At 43.9% G+C, this 17,182-nt stretch overlaps 1 protein-coding gene across 1 annotated transcript in view; it reads right to left on the bottom strand.

The window, feature by feature from the left end:
* LOC111961546 (leucine-rich repeat transmembrane neuronal protein 4-like) overlaps positions 1 to 17,182 on the bottom strand; it is a 64,253-nt gene that overhangs the window by 25,652 nt on the left and 21,419 nt on the right. Inside the window, exon 2 of the mRNA XM_023983904.2 lies at positions 14,010 to 15,649. Coding sequence (XP_023839672.1) covers positions 14,010 to 15,649 — 1,640 coding nt within the window. The remainder of the gene's footprint in view (positions 1 to 14,009; positions 15,650 to 17,182) is intronic.

Here is a 17,182-nt window from a genome sequence, read left to right as displayed (position 1 = left end):
GAACCTGACCATACCAACATTCAGGAACAGGGCGCACGAGAGAGCGCATCAGCAATCACGTTATCAGTTCCACGAATGTGCTGCACATCGAGATGGAATGATTGTAAAAATAAACACCATCTCATTATCCTCTGATTAGGACACATCATGGACCTCAAAAAGGTGAGAGGGTTATGGTCAGTGTAGACCGTAATAGGTACTACTCCCGACCCGACATAGACCTCAAAGTGTTGCAGCGCCCAGATGAGTGCTAACGCTTCTTTTCAATGACCGAGTAGTTAACTGATAATGGTTAAACTTTTTCGAAAAGAAACTGATAGCCTCTCAACCCCAGACACATCTGCCTGCAGCAACACTGCCCCTGCCCCACATGACTAGCATCCACCTGCAAGGTAAATGACAAATCCACGCGAGGAGCAGCCAGCACGGAGTTGAGGTAAGCAACCTCTTTGCATCTTCAAAAGCGTGTTGACAACGAGAAGACCAAATGTAAACAGCCTTTGCTTTCAGCATATCTGTCAAGGGAGCAACCACAGTAGAGAAGTTATTACAAAAACTACGGTAATAACCAATCATGCCCAGGAAACGCATCAGTTCCTTTTTAGTAGTTGGTGAGGGAAACGCATCAATAGCTACCACTTTAGCTCGAACAGGACGCACTTCCCCCTGCCCAACCACCTTTCCAAGGTATGTAACAGTCGCCTGAGCAAACTCACATTAGCCAGATTGATCGTGAGGTGACCCGCAGCCAGGCGTTCGAATAAGGCTTGAATACGGGACAGATGTTTCCTCCCATGTATTGCTGCATATATCACTACATCGTCCAGATAAACAGCACACCCTGTCAGCCCGGCGATAACCCTGTTCATAAGTCGCTGAAAAGTGGCAGGTGCATTACGTAGTCCGAAACTCATAACCAAATACGAGTACAGACCAGAGGGGTGTAATAAAGCAGAGATTTCCCGTGCCCTACTCGTCAGTGGCACCTGCCAATAGCCTTTAACAGGTCAAATTTACTCACAAATCTAGCTGCCCCGACTTTATCAACGCAGTCCTCCATTCGAGGAAGAGGAAATGAATCTGGCTTAGTGACACTGTTGACCTTACGTAGTCTGTACAAAATCTGTTGTTCCATCTGGTTTCTTGACCAAGATACAGGGAAAGCCCAACTGGAGAAAGAAGGCTCTGCTATCTTACTCTCCAACATGTATCTGACCTCAGCATCCAGACAATGCAGTTTCTCTAAAGAAAACTCTATAGAACGCTGACGAATGGGGTCAGCATCTCCAACGTCAATATCATGTTCTATCAAGTTTGTACGTGTAGGTGTATCAGAAAACAAACTTGGAAATCTCCGAATCAGACCAACCATCTCTTCCCGCCTATCAACGGGTAGATGAGTGAGAAGGCTGCCTAAAATATCCAGTGTCTCTGAATTTTTCAATCTACCCTGCAGTTGCAATCGTCGGGACCAGGAACATCTTCCTCCTCATTCACAGACCTATCCTGAGAAGAATCCAAGGGATAAACGGTTTCAGCCAAAAAACAGGTTTACCGTCCTCTACAGAGTCCCACTGTTCAGTCTCTGAGGAACGTGCATAATATGGTTTTAACAAATTTACATGGCACAGCTGGTGTGCTTTCCTCCGTTCTGGAGTGGCAACTAGATAATTTTGCTCAGTGTACTTGCGCACCACTTATATACGACCTTGAAACTTGGCCTTCAAAAGGAGAACCAACAATTGGCAGCAGAGCAGAACCTGGTCACCTGGACTAAAATGACGTGGCTCAGTTCGGCGATCAAATATGCATTTCATCCTTCCTGTGAAGATGATAGCTTCTCTTTAGCCATTTCGCCAGCGGCATACAAGCGCGCCGGAAATCACACACATACGATAACAAAGACTGAGGAGGCTCGGGAGACTTCCAATCATCCTGAAGAACAGAGTAGAAGACCACGCACCCATATGTCCAAACACAAGGTCATTTGGACTAAACCCGGTGCTCTCCTGTGAAACCTCCCTAGCAGCTAACAATAACCAAGGCAACCCTTCCTCCCAATCCTTATCCATCTCAGTACATAACTTCTCACATTAGACTTAAGTGTTTGATGAAACGTTCTAGTGCTCCTTGACTTGCGCGTGATAGGCGCTAGCCAGATTGTGCTTAATTAGGAGCTGTTGGAGAACCTGACCAAACAGATTAGACGTGAAATTAGACCCCTTGATCACTCTGAATGACCTTAGGTATTCCAAATAGTGACAGAAACTGAGTCAAAGCTTTTAATACAGACTTAGTCGTGATAGACCGGAGAGGATAGGCTGCTGGAAACCTTGTGGTCTGACACATCACAGTGAACAATAACTACTACCCTTTTTAGAACGAGGCAAAGGACCCACACAGTCAATAATCAGATAATCAAAGGTTGGCTAGTACAGGAATAGGAAACAGTGGTACCGCCTAATAGCTTGATTAGGTTTCCCAGTTAATTGACAGGTGTGGCAAGTTTTGATGAAAGCAGAAACATCCCTCTTTAATCTAGGCCAAAAGAAATGTCTTAATATGCGATGGTATGTTTTGCTCACACCATATGTCCAGCAACATCATTGTGAGAGTTGTCAACACCAACTCACGAAGTTTTACTGTACCCACAACCTGACTAATCGCCTCCCCTAGAAAACAACTACCATGAGACACCCACTTCTCATCAGGACCATCATCTGGAGAAAATAACCATGGGAGACATCTCCCAACTGTTCCACAGGCACAATTTGGTCACGCAACTCGTCTAATGTGGAGTCAGTCCGTTGCGCATTGATTAGATCTGAGCGGGTAACAAGATAACGGAATAACAGGGAAAGCAGTGGCATACTTCTTCTCATTAGTCGCACAGTGACCAGTTCGCCACGGCTCATAGAACGCGTCACTGCACACGCACTGAACACTCTGGAAGCTCTGTACACTCTCATCAGGAATCTCAACAACTGACGGCTTTGTGGAAACCACTAGAGATGGAAAGCGGACAGGCCACACAACGCTCACCTGCCAAGTTATTCCCAAGAATAACGTCGATACCTCAAATAGGCAACGAAGAGACGCACCCCCACAACAACCTCACCTTTCACCAGTCCACAATCTAACATCAGTTTATGCAATGAACTGAAAAGAGGTTTCAGACCTATTCCCCTAATTAGAACACTATCCCCGAATCAGTCTCCGCTGAAAAGGGTAATACAGACTCCAACACAAACGATTCGGGAGGCACTGTGTCTCTCAAGATTCTTTACTGGCACTAATTCCTTACTCCAACATAGACACAAAAACCTTCCGTAATGAAAGGTAAATAGTCTGGATCAATATGTACTTTCACATGCTCCTGGACCTGAGGCAATAGTCATGAATGAACTGACTGTTAGAACAGGCGCAGCTAACGCGGTAAGCTTAGATGAGCCTAGCACCCTTATCTGAGAAGAGGACATTCGTTTTTCCAATGACCTGAACCTTGACAGTAGTGACACCCTTGCCCAAAGTCAGCTTTTATCACGGGAGTCAGGCTCAACCTAGTTGATTGAACTCTGCCCGTGAACCAAAGTATTTCGGTGAGCGAAGGTCAAATCTATTCGAACGCCCCCACTCATTCCGCATACGGGGCTCTGCATAGACTCTTTGTGTTAACATAATACTCATCACGCCAAAACCGCTGCTTCAACGACATTCTTTACTTTTCGTTCGTTAATATACGTGGCAATACTGATCAGGGATTGTGTCCTTAAATTGCCGTCTAATAATCAGTATCACACAGCCCTGGAAAGTCACAAACTGCAGAGGCAGAACACCAGCGATTAAACTGTTACAGATAATTGTCGCGCAAACACATAAGTCTGTTGATCATCCCTTTTATCTCTCTCCTTGCTGACGACCCTCCCAACTCCGCCCACCGGCATCCTAATAAGGAAACAAGAGCAAAGAGAGAGAAAACGATAGACAGAGTGGGAGGGTCGTCACACCACCTAAACCCTCCACTCAACCATGAGACTTCCCCACACCTCCATTCTTTACATAGACAATTGTGATCTGCTCACTGAATCCATTAACACATCAGTTAATGAATAATAAAATAATAGTGAAAAAAATCGGATGACCAACACATTAAGCAGCTCTCTAGCAGACCATAGATCCCGTTAGTGGGGATGAGACCGGATTTGAAAAATGGGGACAAAATATCAAACCAGAAGCTATTGCATATTCATTAACAAGCCTCAGTGGAATGCGTGATTTGAGCACTTAATGGCTACTTAAAGCCGAAGAGAGAGCGCGCGAGAGAGAGAGAGAGAGACAGAATGGCAGTGTTTAATGAAAGTGTTCTATAAATCAGGGATGGGCAACTCCAGTCCTCGGGGGCCTGATTGGTGTCTCACTTTTGCCCCAGGCCCAGCTAACACAGCTGACTCCAATAATCAACTAATCATGATCTTAGTTTAGAATTAAATTAGTTTAATCAGCTGTGTTTGATAGGGAAAAAATGTGACACCACTCCGGCCCCCAAGGACTGGAGTTGCCCATCCCTGCAGTAAACGTTTTTTAGAGAGACACTTGTCAAGTGAAACGTACTGGAGGGGAAATTAGCCATGGGACATGCAAACAGTGGGCTGTGTTGGTCTGAACAATACCTCAACTAGTGGCACTGATTTGACACTGATTTATATTCATGCCTCTGCCTGATGATATTATATTGGAACACGGAGCACAATGCGATGATTCTGATGAACTGTATAAGATCACGTCACCAGTGATATCTAGAATCTGGAGAATATTCAGGACATGAAACCAGATTATGGTTTACTTGAAATCAAAGAACATTTCCGCTTCTTACGTATGTAGCGAGCTTTGAAAAAGGGGCAGCTCTTTTTGAGTAGAAGGAGATCAAAAAGGCAGTTATACCTGACATGAAATCTTTTGACATGGAAATATCTTAAACAAAATCCTAATACTGTACACTTGGTTTTCAGTTTGACTTTTCACAGCCTTTGAGATAAACAGTAACCTGTTTCTATTGCTACCTGTAGCAAGATGCTCATGATCATAACAAACAAGATATCACAAAAATAAACATATATACAGTTGAAGACGGAAGATTACATACACTTAGGTTGGAGTCATTGAAACTTGTTTTTCAACCACTCCACAAATTTCTTGTTAACAAACTATAGTTTTGGCAAGTCGGTTAGGACATCTACTTTGTGCATGACACAAGTCATTTCTCCAACAATTGTTTACAGACAGATTATTTCACTGCATCACAATTCCAGTGTGTCAGAAGTTTACATACACTAAGTTGACTATGCCTTTAAACAGCTTGGAAAAGTCCAGAAAATGATGTCATGGCTTTAGAAGCTTCTGATAGGCTAATTGACATCATTTGAGTCAATTGGAGGTGTACCTGTGGATGTATTTCAAGGCCTATCTTCAAACTCAGTGTCTCTTTGCTTGACATCATTGGAAAATCAAAAGAAATCAGCCAAGACCTCAGAAAAAAAATTGTAGACCTCCACAAGTCTGGTTCATCCTTGGGAGCAATTTCCACATGCCTGAAGGTACCAAGTTCATCTGTACAAATAATAGTAAGGAAGTATAAACACCATGGGACCACGCAGCCGTCATACCGCTCAGGAAGGAGACGCGTTCTGTCTCCTAGAGATGAACGTACTTTGGTGTGAAAAGTGCAAATCAATCAGTCCTTATATCGACATAACCTGGTTCAGCAAGGAAGAAGCCACTGCTCCAAAATCGCATAAAAAAGCCAGACTACGGTTTGGAACTAAACATGGTGACAAAGATCGTACTTTTGGAGAATGTCCTCTGGGCTGATGAAACAAATAGAACTGTTCGGCCATAATGACCATTGTTATGTTTGGAGGAAAAAGGGGGATGCTTGCAAGCCGAAGAACACCATCCCAACCGTGAAGTATGGGGGGGGGGGGGCATCATGTTGTGGGGGTGCTTGCTGCAGGAGGGACTGGTGCACTTCACAAAATAGATGGCATCATGAGGGAGAAAATTATGTGGATATATTGAGCAATATCTCAAGACATCAGTCAGGAAGTTAAAGCTTGTCGCAAAAGGGTCTTCCAAATGGACAATGACCCCAAGCATACTTCCTAAGCAAAATGGCTTAAGGACAACAAAGTCAAAGTATTGAGTGGCCATCACAAAGCCCTGACCTCAATCCTATAGAACATTTGTGGGCAGAACTGAAAAAGCGTGGGCAAGCAAGGAGGCCTAGAAACCTGACTCAGTTTACACCAGCTCTGTCAGGAGGAATGGGCCAAAATTCACCCAACTTATTGTGGGAAGCATGTGGAAGGCTACCTGAAACGTTTGACCCAAGTTAAACAATTTAAAGGCAATGCTACCAAATACTAATTGAGTGTATGTAAACTTCTGACCCACTGGGAATGTGTTGAAAGTAATAAAAGCTGAAATAAATCATTCTATCTACTACTATTCTGACATTTCACATTCTTAAAATAAAGTGGTGATCCTAACTGACCTAAGACAGGACATTTTTACTAGGATTAAATGTCAGGATTTGTGAATTGAATTTAGATTATTTGTCTAAGGTGTATGTAAACTTCCGACTTCAACTGTAGCTATATAGAATAGCCTTATAGTGCATACGAAAAGTATTCAGACCCCTTGACACATTTTGTTACGTTACAGTCTTATTCTTTTTATTACATTTTTTTCCCCCTTTTTTCCCCCAATTTCGTGGTATCAAAATTGGTAGTTAGAGTCTTGTCTTATGTAGTTAGAGTCTTGTCTTATCGCTGCAACCCCCGTACGGACTCGGGAGGCAAAGGTCGAGAGCCGTGCGTCCTCCGAAACACGACCCAAACAAGCCGCACTGCTTCTTGACACAATGCCCGCTTAACCTGGAAGCCAGCCGCACCAATGTGTCAGAAGAAACACTGTGCACCTGGCGACCGTGTCAGTGTGCATGCGCCCGGGCCGCCACAGGAGTCGCTAGAGCACGATGGGATAAGGACATCCCTGCCGGCCAAACCCTCCCTAACCCGGATGATGCTGGGCCAATTGTGCACCACCCCATGGGTCTACCGGTCGCGGCGAGCTGCGACAGAGCCTGGACTCGAACCACGATCTCTAGGATCACTGCGATGCAGTGCCTTAGACCTCCGCGCCACTCAGGAGGCCGACAGCCTTATTCTAAAATTAATTAAATTGTTATTTTTACCCCATAATGACAAAGCAAAATCAGGTTTTTAGAATTTTTTGCTAATTTATAAAATTAAATTAAATATCAAATTTTTATAAGTGTTCAGACCCTTTACTCAGTACTTTGTTGCAGTACCTTGGGCAGCGATTACAGCCTCGGGTCATCTTGGGTATGACGCTAAAAGCTTGGCACACCTGTATTTGGGGTGTTTGTCCCATTCTTCTCTGCAGATCCTCTCAAGCTCTGTCAGGTTGGATGGGGAGCGTCGCTGTACATATATTTTCAGGTCTCTCCAGAGATGTTCAATCGGGTTTATGTCCGGGCTCTGGCTGGGCCACTCAAGGACATTCAGAGACTTGTCCCAAAGCCACTCCAGCGTTGTCTTGGCTGTGTGCTTAGCGTCATTGTCCTGTTGGAAGGTGAACCTTCGCCCCCAGTTTGAGGTCCTGAGTGAACTGGAGCAGGTGTTCATCAAGGATCTCTCTGTACTTTGCTCTGTTCATCTTTCCCTTGATCCTGACTAGTCTCCCAGTCCCTGCCACTGAAAAACATCCCCACAGCATGATGCTTCCACCACCATTCTTCACCATAGGGATGGTGCAAGTTTTCCTCCAGACGTGACGCTTGGCAATCAGTCCAAAGAGTTCGATCTTGGTTTCATCAAACCAGAGAATCTTGTTTCTCATGTTCTGAAAGTCCTTTAGGTGTCTTTTGGCAAACTCTAAGCAGGCTGTCATGTGCCTTTTACTGAGGAGTGGCTTCCGTAAGGCCACTCTACCATAAAGGCCTAATAGGTGGAGTGCTGCAGAGATGGTTGTCCTTCTGGAAGGTTCTCCACAGAGGAATCCTGGAGCTCTGTCAGAGTGACCATCGGGTTCTTGGTCACCTCCCTCCCCCGATTGCTCAGTTTGGCCGGGCGGCCAGCTCTAGAAAGAGTCTTGGTGGTTCCAAACTTCTTCCATTTAAGAATGATGGCGGCCACTGGGGACCTTCAATGCTGCAGAAATGTTTTGGTACCCTTGCCCAGATCTGTACCTTGACACAATCCTGTCTCAGAGCTCTATGGACCATTCCTTTGAACTCCTGGCTTGGTTTTTGCTCTGACATGCACTGTCAACTGTGGGACCTTATTTAGCCAGGTGTGTGCCTTTCCAAATAATGTCCAATCAATTGAATTTACCACAGGTGGACTCCAATCAAGTTGTTGAAACATCAAGGATAATCAATGGAAACAGGATGCACTTGAGCTCAATTTCGAGTCTCATAGCAAAGCGTCTGAATAGTTCTGTGAATAAGTATCTTCTGTTTTTTGTTTTTATAAATAAAATGTAAAAAAAAATTGCTTTGTCATTATGGGGTATTGTGTGTAGATTGATGGATAAAAATATTTAATCAATTTTAGAATAAGGGGTCTGAATACTTTCTGAATGCACTGTATTTAATGTTGGCCATTTCAACTTAGGTTTCAGAATAAAAGGGACATAAAACTGCTCATCCCTTTTCTTTATGTTTGGCTTGATGTTTCTGCTAATATACCTGAGCAAATGATGGATGGTCGCTGATGACAGAGATCTATCATAAAAGTTTTTTTTAAAACTATGAAATTATTTAAAAAACCTTTGAGCATCACTTTAAACATCCTATCTTGACCATATCCATGGAGGAAGCAAACAATGTTCTGTCACTTTAACAGTAACGGTAAGCAGTGTAGCTCATAATTGCCTGATGGGGAAAAGTGGCCTAACTCAATTGAAGCTATGCACCATAGTAATACTCAAACTGTCATGCTGATTGAATGCTTATCCTGATGACCACTCTTCAAGGTAAAAGTATTCCATTAATTGCACCTAACCGCTGTTTATATCATCAAACCATGGCTATTATTTCCTGAGGGGTTCATTGTTTCAGCCAACAAACTCAAATATGTGTAACATCTCTGTTGTGACTTCTACCATATGAAAATGTATTTATTGTGACTATGCTCTTTTCCATTACCACTGGCAAGAAAACACTCGTTCTCTCTATTTGAAAGGAGATATCAGAGGGGGGGCATTGTAGTGTACACGTAATTGAACACAAATGTAAGTGTTTTGGAGCTGTCTGAATGTAAATATGTTCCAATTGAGCTTTCAGAGCATAAAGCATAGCATTGAGCTTACAGAGCATAAAGCATAGCATTGAGCTTTCAGAGCATAAAGCATAGCATTGAGCTTTCAGAGCATAAAGCATAGCATTGAGCTTTCAGAGCATAAATCGTGCATTGAGCTTTCAGAGCATAAAGCATAGACTTCCTCTCAATTATTATTTTTTTGATTTATAGGCAAGAAATATGCCTCTGTACAAACTACCTCTGTATAAACTACCCAGTTTTGTGTTCACCAGTTATAATCATACTATTGGCACTTGCACAGTGAACCAGACTTGACATCATAACTAACAATTTACGTTTTGGTGAGTCCAAACACCTTTGATGACCAAACTGAAACAGCCTCAGAGGAAAAATCACACCATCTCTGATCCTTTCTCCCTGGTGCTTTAATTGGGCTTTGACCCAGCATGCAGCATTCCTCTCTCGTCCTCCTCTTGAGAACGGGCCGCAACTTACAGTCTTTCTCACCGCTTTCCGTTGGGACTGCCTGCACTGCACTGAGCCATAATGAAAGGCTGTGCTGGTCGGCAATATGGCTCTTTTATCAAGCTAAACCGAGCTGACGCCTGCTGCTCAATTATTAAACATTACCCGAAATGAGCAACAACATACCATAGAAAAAAACCCTGCTGTAGACCCCCTTTAGTACTTTGCAGAGGACAGGGAGAAAAGTGTCTGTGTGTGTTTGAGATGATGAGATTCACTTTGTCACTGTAATGGGGAGAAACACATTTGTACTAAGGCTACATTTCACTGGCATGTTTCCATGAAAACAAGAAAGTACAAGCCTTGGGATCCCCTTCCGGGAAAATCCATGCATTGTCTGAGAAAAAACTCAGATTGAATTAAATGAAGTTCCAATCAGAAATAATATGCCAGCTTTTAAAGTTGAGTTAATCACTTTGCAGGTAATACGAGGTCTCTGTATCTCCATGGATTAAGGGCATAACATGTTGACAGAGTGCAAAAGAATTAGCCACGCAACAGCACTCCTTGTCATAGAGGAGCTTAGCCATTAAGAGTTATTTTAATGAATGGCTTGGTAACTTGGTTCCTATAGGTGCTATATGAAATATTTCTCAAATAACTCACAAAAGGTGAGGCATTTAAAATAATTAGAAAAGGGTTTGTGCAGAATGAAAATTTGACGTCGGTGCCATGGGTGTTTTGAAATCAAATAAATGCCTTATACTTTTATTACAATAAATGACGCTGGAGGCTTACTTAGCTGCATAGACAGAGGCAAAAATCTAAACTGATAAAACAATTAGCAAACTGCAGTGAGCAGTAAGTGTAAACAATGTTGATCGTAAAGTGATCATTCATATGGATAACATAGGTTCTGTGGACTTCTTTTGTTTTGCAGCACTATAATAGCATCATTCATTCAACGTGTAAACACACAAGTGTGTGAATTAATTTACTCATTATACAAACCAAACATTTACAGGGTTTTAGTTTTTGCTTACTGTGATCTTTGGTTCCTTCCAGTTGAGTTTAATAAACACCTTACTTTTTCTCTCTCCTCCTTCCAAAACGATACCTCTCGGAGCATAAATAATCCCATTTTACTAAATCACTTCAGGTGCGTATCCATTGATAAAACAGTGCATCTGTACAGGGAAACATGCTTCCTGAGATCAAACGTAGACGTGGTGCTGGTGATTGTAATTACCCTGGTATTGGGTATAAATAAGTGCCTCATCCTGACAGGCCTGGGGCATCCATCTGCATTAAACAGCCCTATCATAAGCTTTGGGATTACCCGTATTGCTAAGGCTCTTTTATGATTACCATAAATCTCCCCAAAACAGGCGGGAGCTAACCGAATGCCCCTTCCACTATGCCCTCTACTATTTTACTAAACACACTGTTGAGTTAAGCGGCTTCAGAGACTAGGCTAAAGAAGGCCGTAGCTACTGCAGTCTGGCAGGCAGGGGGACAAATGTTTTATTTTATTTCACCTTTATTTAACCAGGTAGGCCAGTTGAGAACAAGTTCTCATTTACAACTGCGACCTGGCCAAGATAAAGCAAAGCAGTGCGACAAAAACAACACAGAGTTACACATGGGATAAACAAACGTACAGTCAATAACACAATACAAAAATATGTATACAGTGTGTGCAAATGAAGGCCAATAGAGGCAAAGTAATTACAATTGAGCAATTTACACTGGAGTGATATATGTGCAGATGAGGATATGCAAGTAGAAGTATGCAGTTGCAGTTGCTGTGGGGGGTGCAGAGCTGTTGGCCGGGGTTGGGGTAGCCAGGTGGAAAGCATGGCCAGCCGTAGAGAAATACTTATTGAAATTTGAAATTCTCGATTATCGTGGATTTATCAGTGGTGACAGTGTTTCCATGTTTACAGATTTGGGGTTGTACCAGGTAGGTTCCTTGATAATTTGTGTGAGATTGAGGGCATCTAGCTTAGATTGTAGGACGGCCGGGGTGTTAAGCATATCCCAATTTAGGTCACCTAACAGTACGAACTCTTACAATAGATGGGGGGCAATCAATTCACATATGGTGTCCAGGGCACAGCTGAGAGCTGAGGGGGGTCTATAACAAGCGGCAACGGTGAGGGACGTATTTCTGGAGAGATGGATCTTTAAAAGTAGAAGCTCGTAGAAAAATTAGACGATCTTTAGAAGTAGAAACTGTTTGGGCATAGACCTGGATAGTATGACAGAACCCTGCAGGCTATCTCTACAGAAGATTGCAATTCCGCCCCCTTTAGCAGTTCTGTCTTGACGGAAAATGTTGTAATTGGGGATGGAAATTTCAGAATTTTTGGTGGCCTTCCTAAGCCAGGACTCAGACACAGCTTGGACATCAGGGATGGCGGAGTGTGCTAAAACAGTGAATAAAGCAAACTTAGGGAGGAGGCTTCTGATGTTAACATGCGGCGTATAGGGTCACCGAGGCAGTTTAAGCGGCAATCAGCAGTTAAAATAATAACATAGAATAGTCCCCTGCCCTGTTTAGGTAAAAAGCTCAGGGACGGGCCTGGAGAAATATAACCACTCTCAAATTCATAGATGGATGCAAGGATTGACATTCATGATATCTACACTATAGTTTTAACCATGTTTTGAGGCTTTTCAGTATTTATTTACATTTACTTTGTTTACAAACATTGGACTAAACAAGCTTATATTTTAGGTTCTGATGGGGTACAACAAGTGAACTAAGCTCGAGGCATTTATAAGTTATAATCTTCAAGAATCAATGGGTACATATCATTCATTTAGAAGTCCATCATTTGATGTAGCAACTGCAGATTGGTCCTTTAAATAAGCCACAAGTAATAGGCATCCAGCCATGGAGACTGGGACCATGTTGATCTCCACCTCTCCTTTTTCTACCCTGCCACATTAGAAGACAGGCAGCCAGGGCAGGTCCAGTCGCTCTATTATGGGGGATCCTACTAATGCTGATCAATACCTCATTAATCCATGTTGTGATTTGGCTTGAATAGACTTGGAGTTTGTTTTTTGGAATCTTATGAGTTGGAGAGCTTCACTTTTCAGTTAGGTCAAGACGGGGTGATGTACTGTAAACTAGCTAGTGGCCCTAAAGTAATTCCTGCATTGTCTTTAATTTGGGCCTTTAAAGAAATACCCCTATAGATTAAACACACACATATTATGAGTGTGGTAAACATAACAAACATGATGTTGTGACTAATCTACAGTATATTTAACCATCCAAGGAGCCAAGCCATGATGCCGTATCAATGACTTATGTGAGACCTTAAAGCAGGAACAGTGTATCCAGGATGTCACTGGAGCCATGCAAAATGGTTTTGCTTTTCACCATGTGCATGATTAAATACTGTGCCTCAAAATGCTGCTGAAGCACAACGCTGTACGAAAATAAGCTGATTGGTAAATAAACTATACAAACAAAAAACGAAACAAAGTGCATTAACGCCAGAGAGCCGAACATGACACGTGGCAGTGTAATAATGCAGCTCCCTGAACCCGAGCTAGGTTACCATTGCCTCCTGGTTCTAAATAAAAAATGTACGTTTCCAGTGTCTCGTTCGATTTATGAATCAAAACCGCAGAAATAATTGGAAACCGTCAAGGTTCTAAGTCGACCGTATTATGAACCAAGATTCAAGGGTGCTTACCCCATTTTGTATGACTTTTTTTTGCACTATGAGATCGAAATAACCCTCTGATATTGTGAAAATGCCGTTTTCGTGTAAGAGCGGTTTGAAAACAACGCCTGCAATTTCAGCCTGTTCAGGTGGGATGGATCTTTTGGCCCAGGTGATATCACAATGCAATCAGATTATAATAGACCAATGACTGTTCATCTGGGTAAGGGGGTGGGCTCTAGACCATCAGCCAATCAGGGCTGTGCATGTAAATATCTTCAAATGAGTTTCCTAACAAAGGGAAATAAATTATTAAAATATATTTTGAAGTTATTTTCATTAAATAAACACACACAGTGATGTATTAGACATACAGTGATGATTTAAAAATACAATTACAAAAGCTGCATGGGGGTTTAACAGTGTATGCCTGATAAAGGATTTACCTCTCTTTCTTGAGCCTTTGTGTTTTTGCTTTTGGGGTTTTGTTTTTAAAGGCTGATGTGACGGGTCATACCTCGCATTCCCTGGAGCCAGAGATGCAGGTGCAGGAGCCAGTGCCGTTGCCGAGCACCTCCAAACCCTCCGGGGTGGCGGCCGGGTTGTAGCTCATGTAATACTCCTGCAGCTGGGAGCTCAGGTTCTGCTCTGGCTCGGGGCTCTTTTTCCGTCGCTTGCGGCCCACCACGGAGCTCTGCTGCAGGAGCCGTGCAGCGTTCGGGTAGCGCCTCCACGACACATAGATGACGGTCAGGATGAGCGACATGGAGAAGAAGAGCGCCACACTGCCCACCACTACCTTGTGGAAGGACATGAGCTCCAACTCTGGGGGCTGAGTCACCACCAGGCTGCGGAGGGAGGGTGGAGCCTGGGGAGGGGAGTCTCTGGGGTCAATTCCTACCCGGCTTGGGAAGGTGGGGCGGGGAAGGGGCTGAGGCAGAGGTGGGGGTAGGGGGACCAGGGTGGTAGGTGGAGGCAGGGGTGGAGGGGGGCTGGTGGGAGCAGGGGTTGGGTCGGGTGTCGTCTCAATGAAATCTGGGGTCGGGGAAGGAGTTTCTGTCTGGAAGTAGTCCGTTTCCTCACAAATTCCATTGTTCCTCGTAGCATCCATGATCTTCTCTCCCTGCAGATGCTTTGGGCTGCTGCATATCATGGTGGTGTCTTTAGTGCCTCGAAAGTTTCTCAGCCAAGCCACTAGTGGGCAGATGCCTGTCCCACATTCCCACACGTTACCCGCCAGGCTGATGGAGGTCAGGGATATCCAGGCAGACACTGCCTCTTGGGACACGTTGGACAGCTTGTTGGACTCCAGATTGAGGATCTGTAGGTTGGGCAGGCAGTGGAATACGGCTGGGTCCAGGGTCTGGATCTCGTTGCCAGACAAGTCCAGTTTCTGCAGCGTGTGCCAGCTCCAGGGCAGGCCCTGGTTGACTGCTCGGATGCGGTTCCACTGCAGATAGAGCCCCCGCAGGTTAGCAAGACGTGGAAACAGAAAGAAGTTGATCCGGGAGAACTGGTTGTGCTCCAGGTGCAGCTCCATGAGTCTCTGCAGCCCCAGGAAAGTGGTCCTGGTGAGGGCCCGGAGACGGTTGTAGCCCAGGTCCAGAAACTCCAGGCTGCGACATTCCAGGAAGGCCCGGATGGGGATGTTGGTGAGGCCGTTGGAGCGGAGGTGGAGGTTCTGCAGCTTCCTCAGGCCGTGGAACTGCCCCGGCTGCAGCATCTGCAGCTTGTTGTAGGACAGGTCCAGGCTGCGGAGGTTGGGCACCCCGTGGAAGGTGGCGTTGTGGAGCTGAGAGATCTTGTTGGAGCTGAGGATCAGCTCTTTAAGCCTGCGGACCCCCTGGAAGGCCCGGCTATCTAGAGCAGAGATCTGATTGTGGTCCAGGTAGAGCCAGAGGATTTGGTTCAGGTGGGCAAACTGGTAGGGGAGCAGTGTGTGCAGGTCATTGTAGCGGAGAGAGAGGCCTTGGCAGCCCACTGAGATGTTCTCAGGGACATCTGAAAAGCCAGCTGACTCGCAATGGACGATTTTCCCCTCACAACGGCAGCTGTGGGGGCAGGTGCGTTCACCAGAGCAGAGCAGCAGCAGGGCCTGGAGGACGAGGAGCAGGAGGAGTGGGAGGTGCGCCAGTCGTCCATCACACAGCTTAGAACCTACGGATAGAGAGACAGAAAGGGAGAGAAGAAGCAGGCATGTTAGAGGAATTCTTACTAATCCACATAGATGGAAATACCCATAAAATTATAAATATTAATGATTTTATAGTTCAATTAGAGTACGTTCATCATAGCCACACTCAAGGATGTTCCGTACATTGTAAAAGGATATTCTGAAAAATATTTGATTTGAAATTAATACATATAAGTAAACACCTATACATCATGTTTTCATATTCTCGTTGCAATTAATTTGAAATTGGTGTACAACAGTTAGTGTATTATGAATATTACGCTTTCAAGGTCTGTTGATTGACATTGCAAATATGTCTAAGTGCACACACACAATGTTTGTACTGGGTAATTGTACTCTCTTTTCACCCCGGTGAATCTGTGCAAGGCTCATAGTCTTGTGTTACAGCTCCTTGCATTTCTAATGCTTCAGTAGACAGCACACAGACTACAGGCCTATGCCCTGATAAACTAGTCAGGAGACAAGACCCTACTTGTCTTGACACATAACACTCCTCTCACCCCCTCTGGGATTCAACGCTTTGATCCTATTCTTCTCTGCTTTGTTCTCTTTGTGCAGCAGATAATAACGTCTTGTCCCCATTTAAAGCCATTTGTTAGGAAACAAGAACACCTGTAGATTTAGCTCTAATTGAGGCACATTGCTGCCTGCTGTGTGATGTCTTCCCTCTGCGCATAAAGACAGTGTGACGTGACAGTGAGCAAAATTGAATCCCCTTGAGAACTGATGTGTCCATGAAGTGGCACCTTCAGCTGGATTGTTACTTCAAAGTAATCGAGGAGGTCTCTAGGTTATGGATGGATGACTGTGTGTGTGTGTGTGAGATCAGAGGCTCCGTACAGTACATTGACATGGGACCCCTGATCAAAGCAGCCCATTCTCTAGGGCAGTGTTCCCTGTTTGATATCCGTGAGGACAAAAATGTGTAACAATTCCCTATTTACTGAAATGACATAACTGGCACATCATGCCACTGATGAACGCTAGATATCACGCCCTCAATGAAACAATTGAATATTGAAACTTATCTATAAAATGTAAATGTTCTAAGTAATTTAGCAGACACTCTTATGCAGAGCGACACAGTTATTGCATTCATATTAAGGTCGCTATGTGAGCCAACCACATATCACAGTCAGATGCTGGCGACCGATTTTCATGTGAGTATTCAAAAATCCGCATAAAGAAAATATGCGCATTTTCCCACCAGTGGTGTGTTTCCACCATACTGAATTGATGCAGATAAAAATCAGCGAGTGATGACTTAGTGCACACAACATGTACTTCGCTTAAGTTTTCATGTACTGAATAAAAATCTAAAGTTCAATGTGTTTCCATTGCATTTTCAACTCTACCAATAGTTTTGTCACAAAAACTGTTGCGTTAAATAGCAAATGTGCCCATTGTGGTCTTGACACATGCACTCTAGCTCACAGATACAGTGCGGATAGTCTACTTACATTATGACATTATTATGGATAAGAGCGTTAATATTT

This window comes from Salvelinus sp. IW2-2015, linkage group LG4q.1:29, assembly GCF_002910315.2.
Source record: "Salvelinus sp. IW2-2015 linkage group LG4q.1:29, ASM291031v2, whole genome shotgun sequence".
In the NCBI taxonomy this organism is placed as follows: Eukaryota; Metazoa; Chordata; class Actinopteri; order Salmoniformes; family Salmonidae; genus Salvelinus; species Salvelinus sp. IW2-2015.
This window is presented reverse-complemented; position numbering and strand designations above follow the sequence as displayed.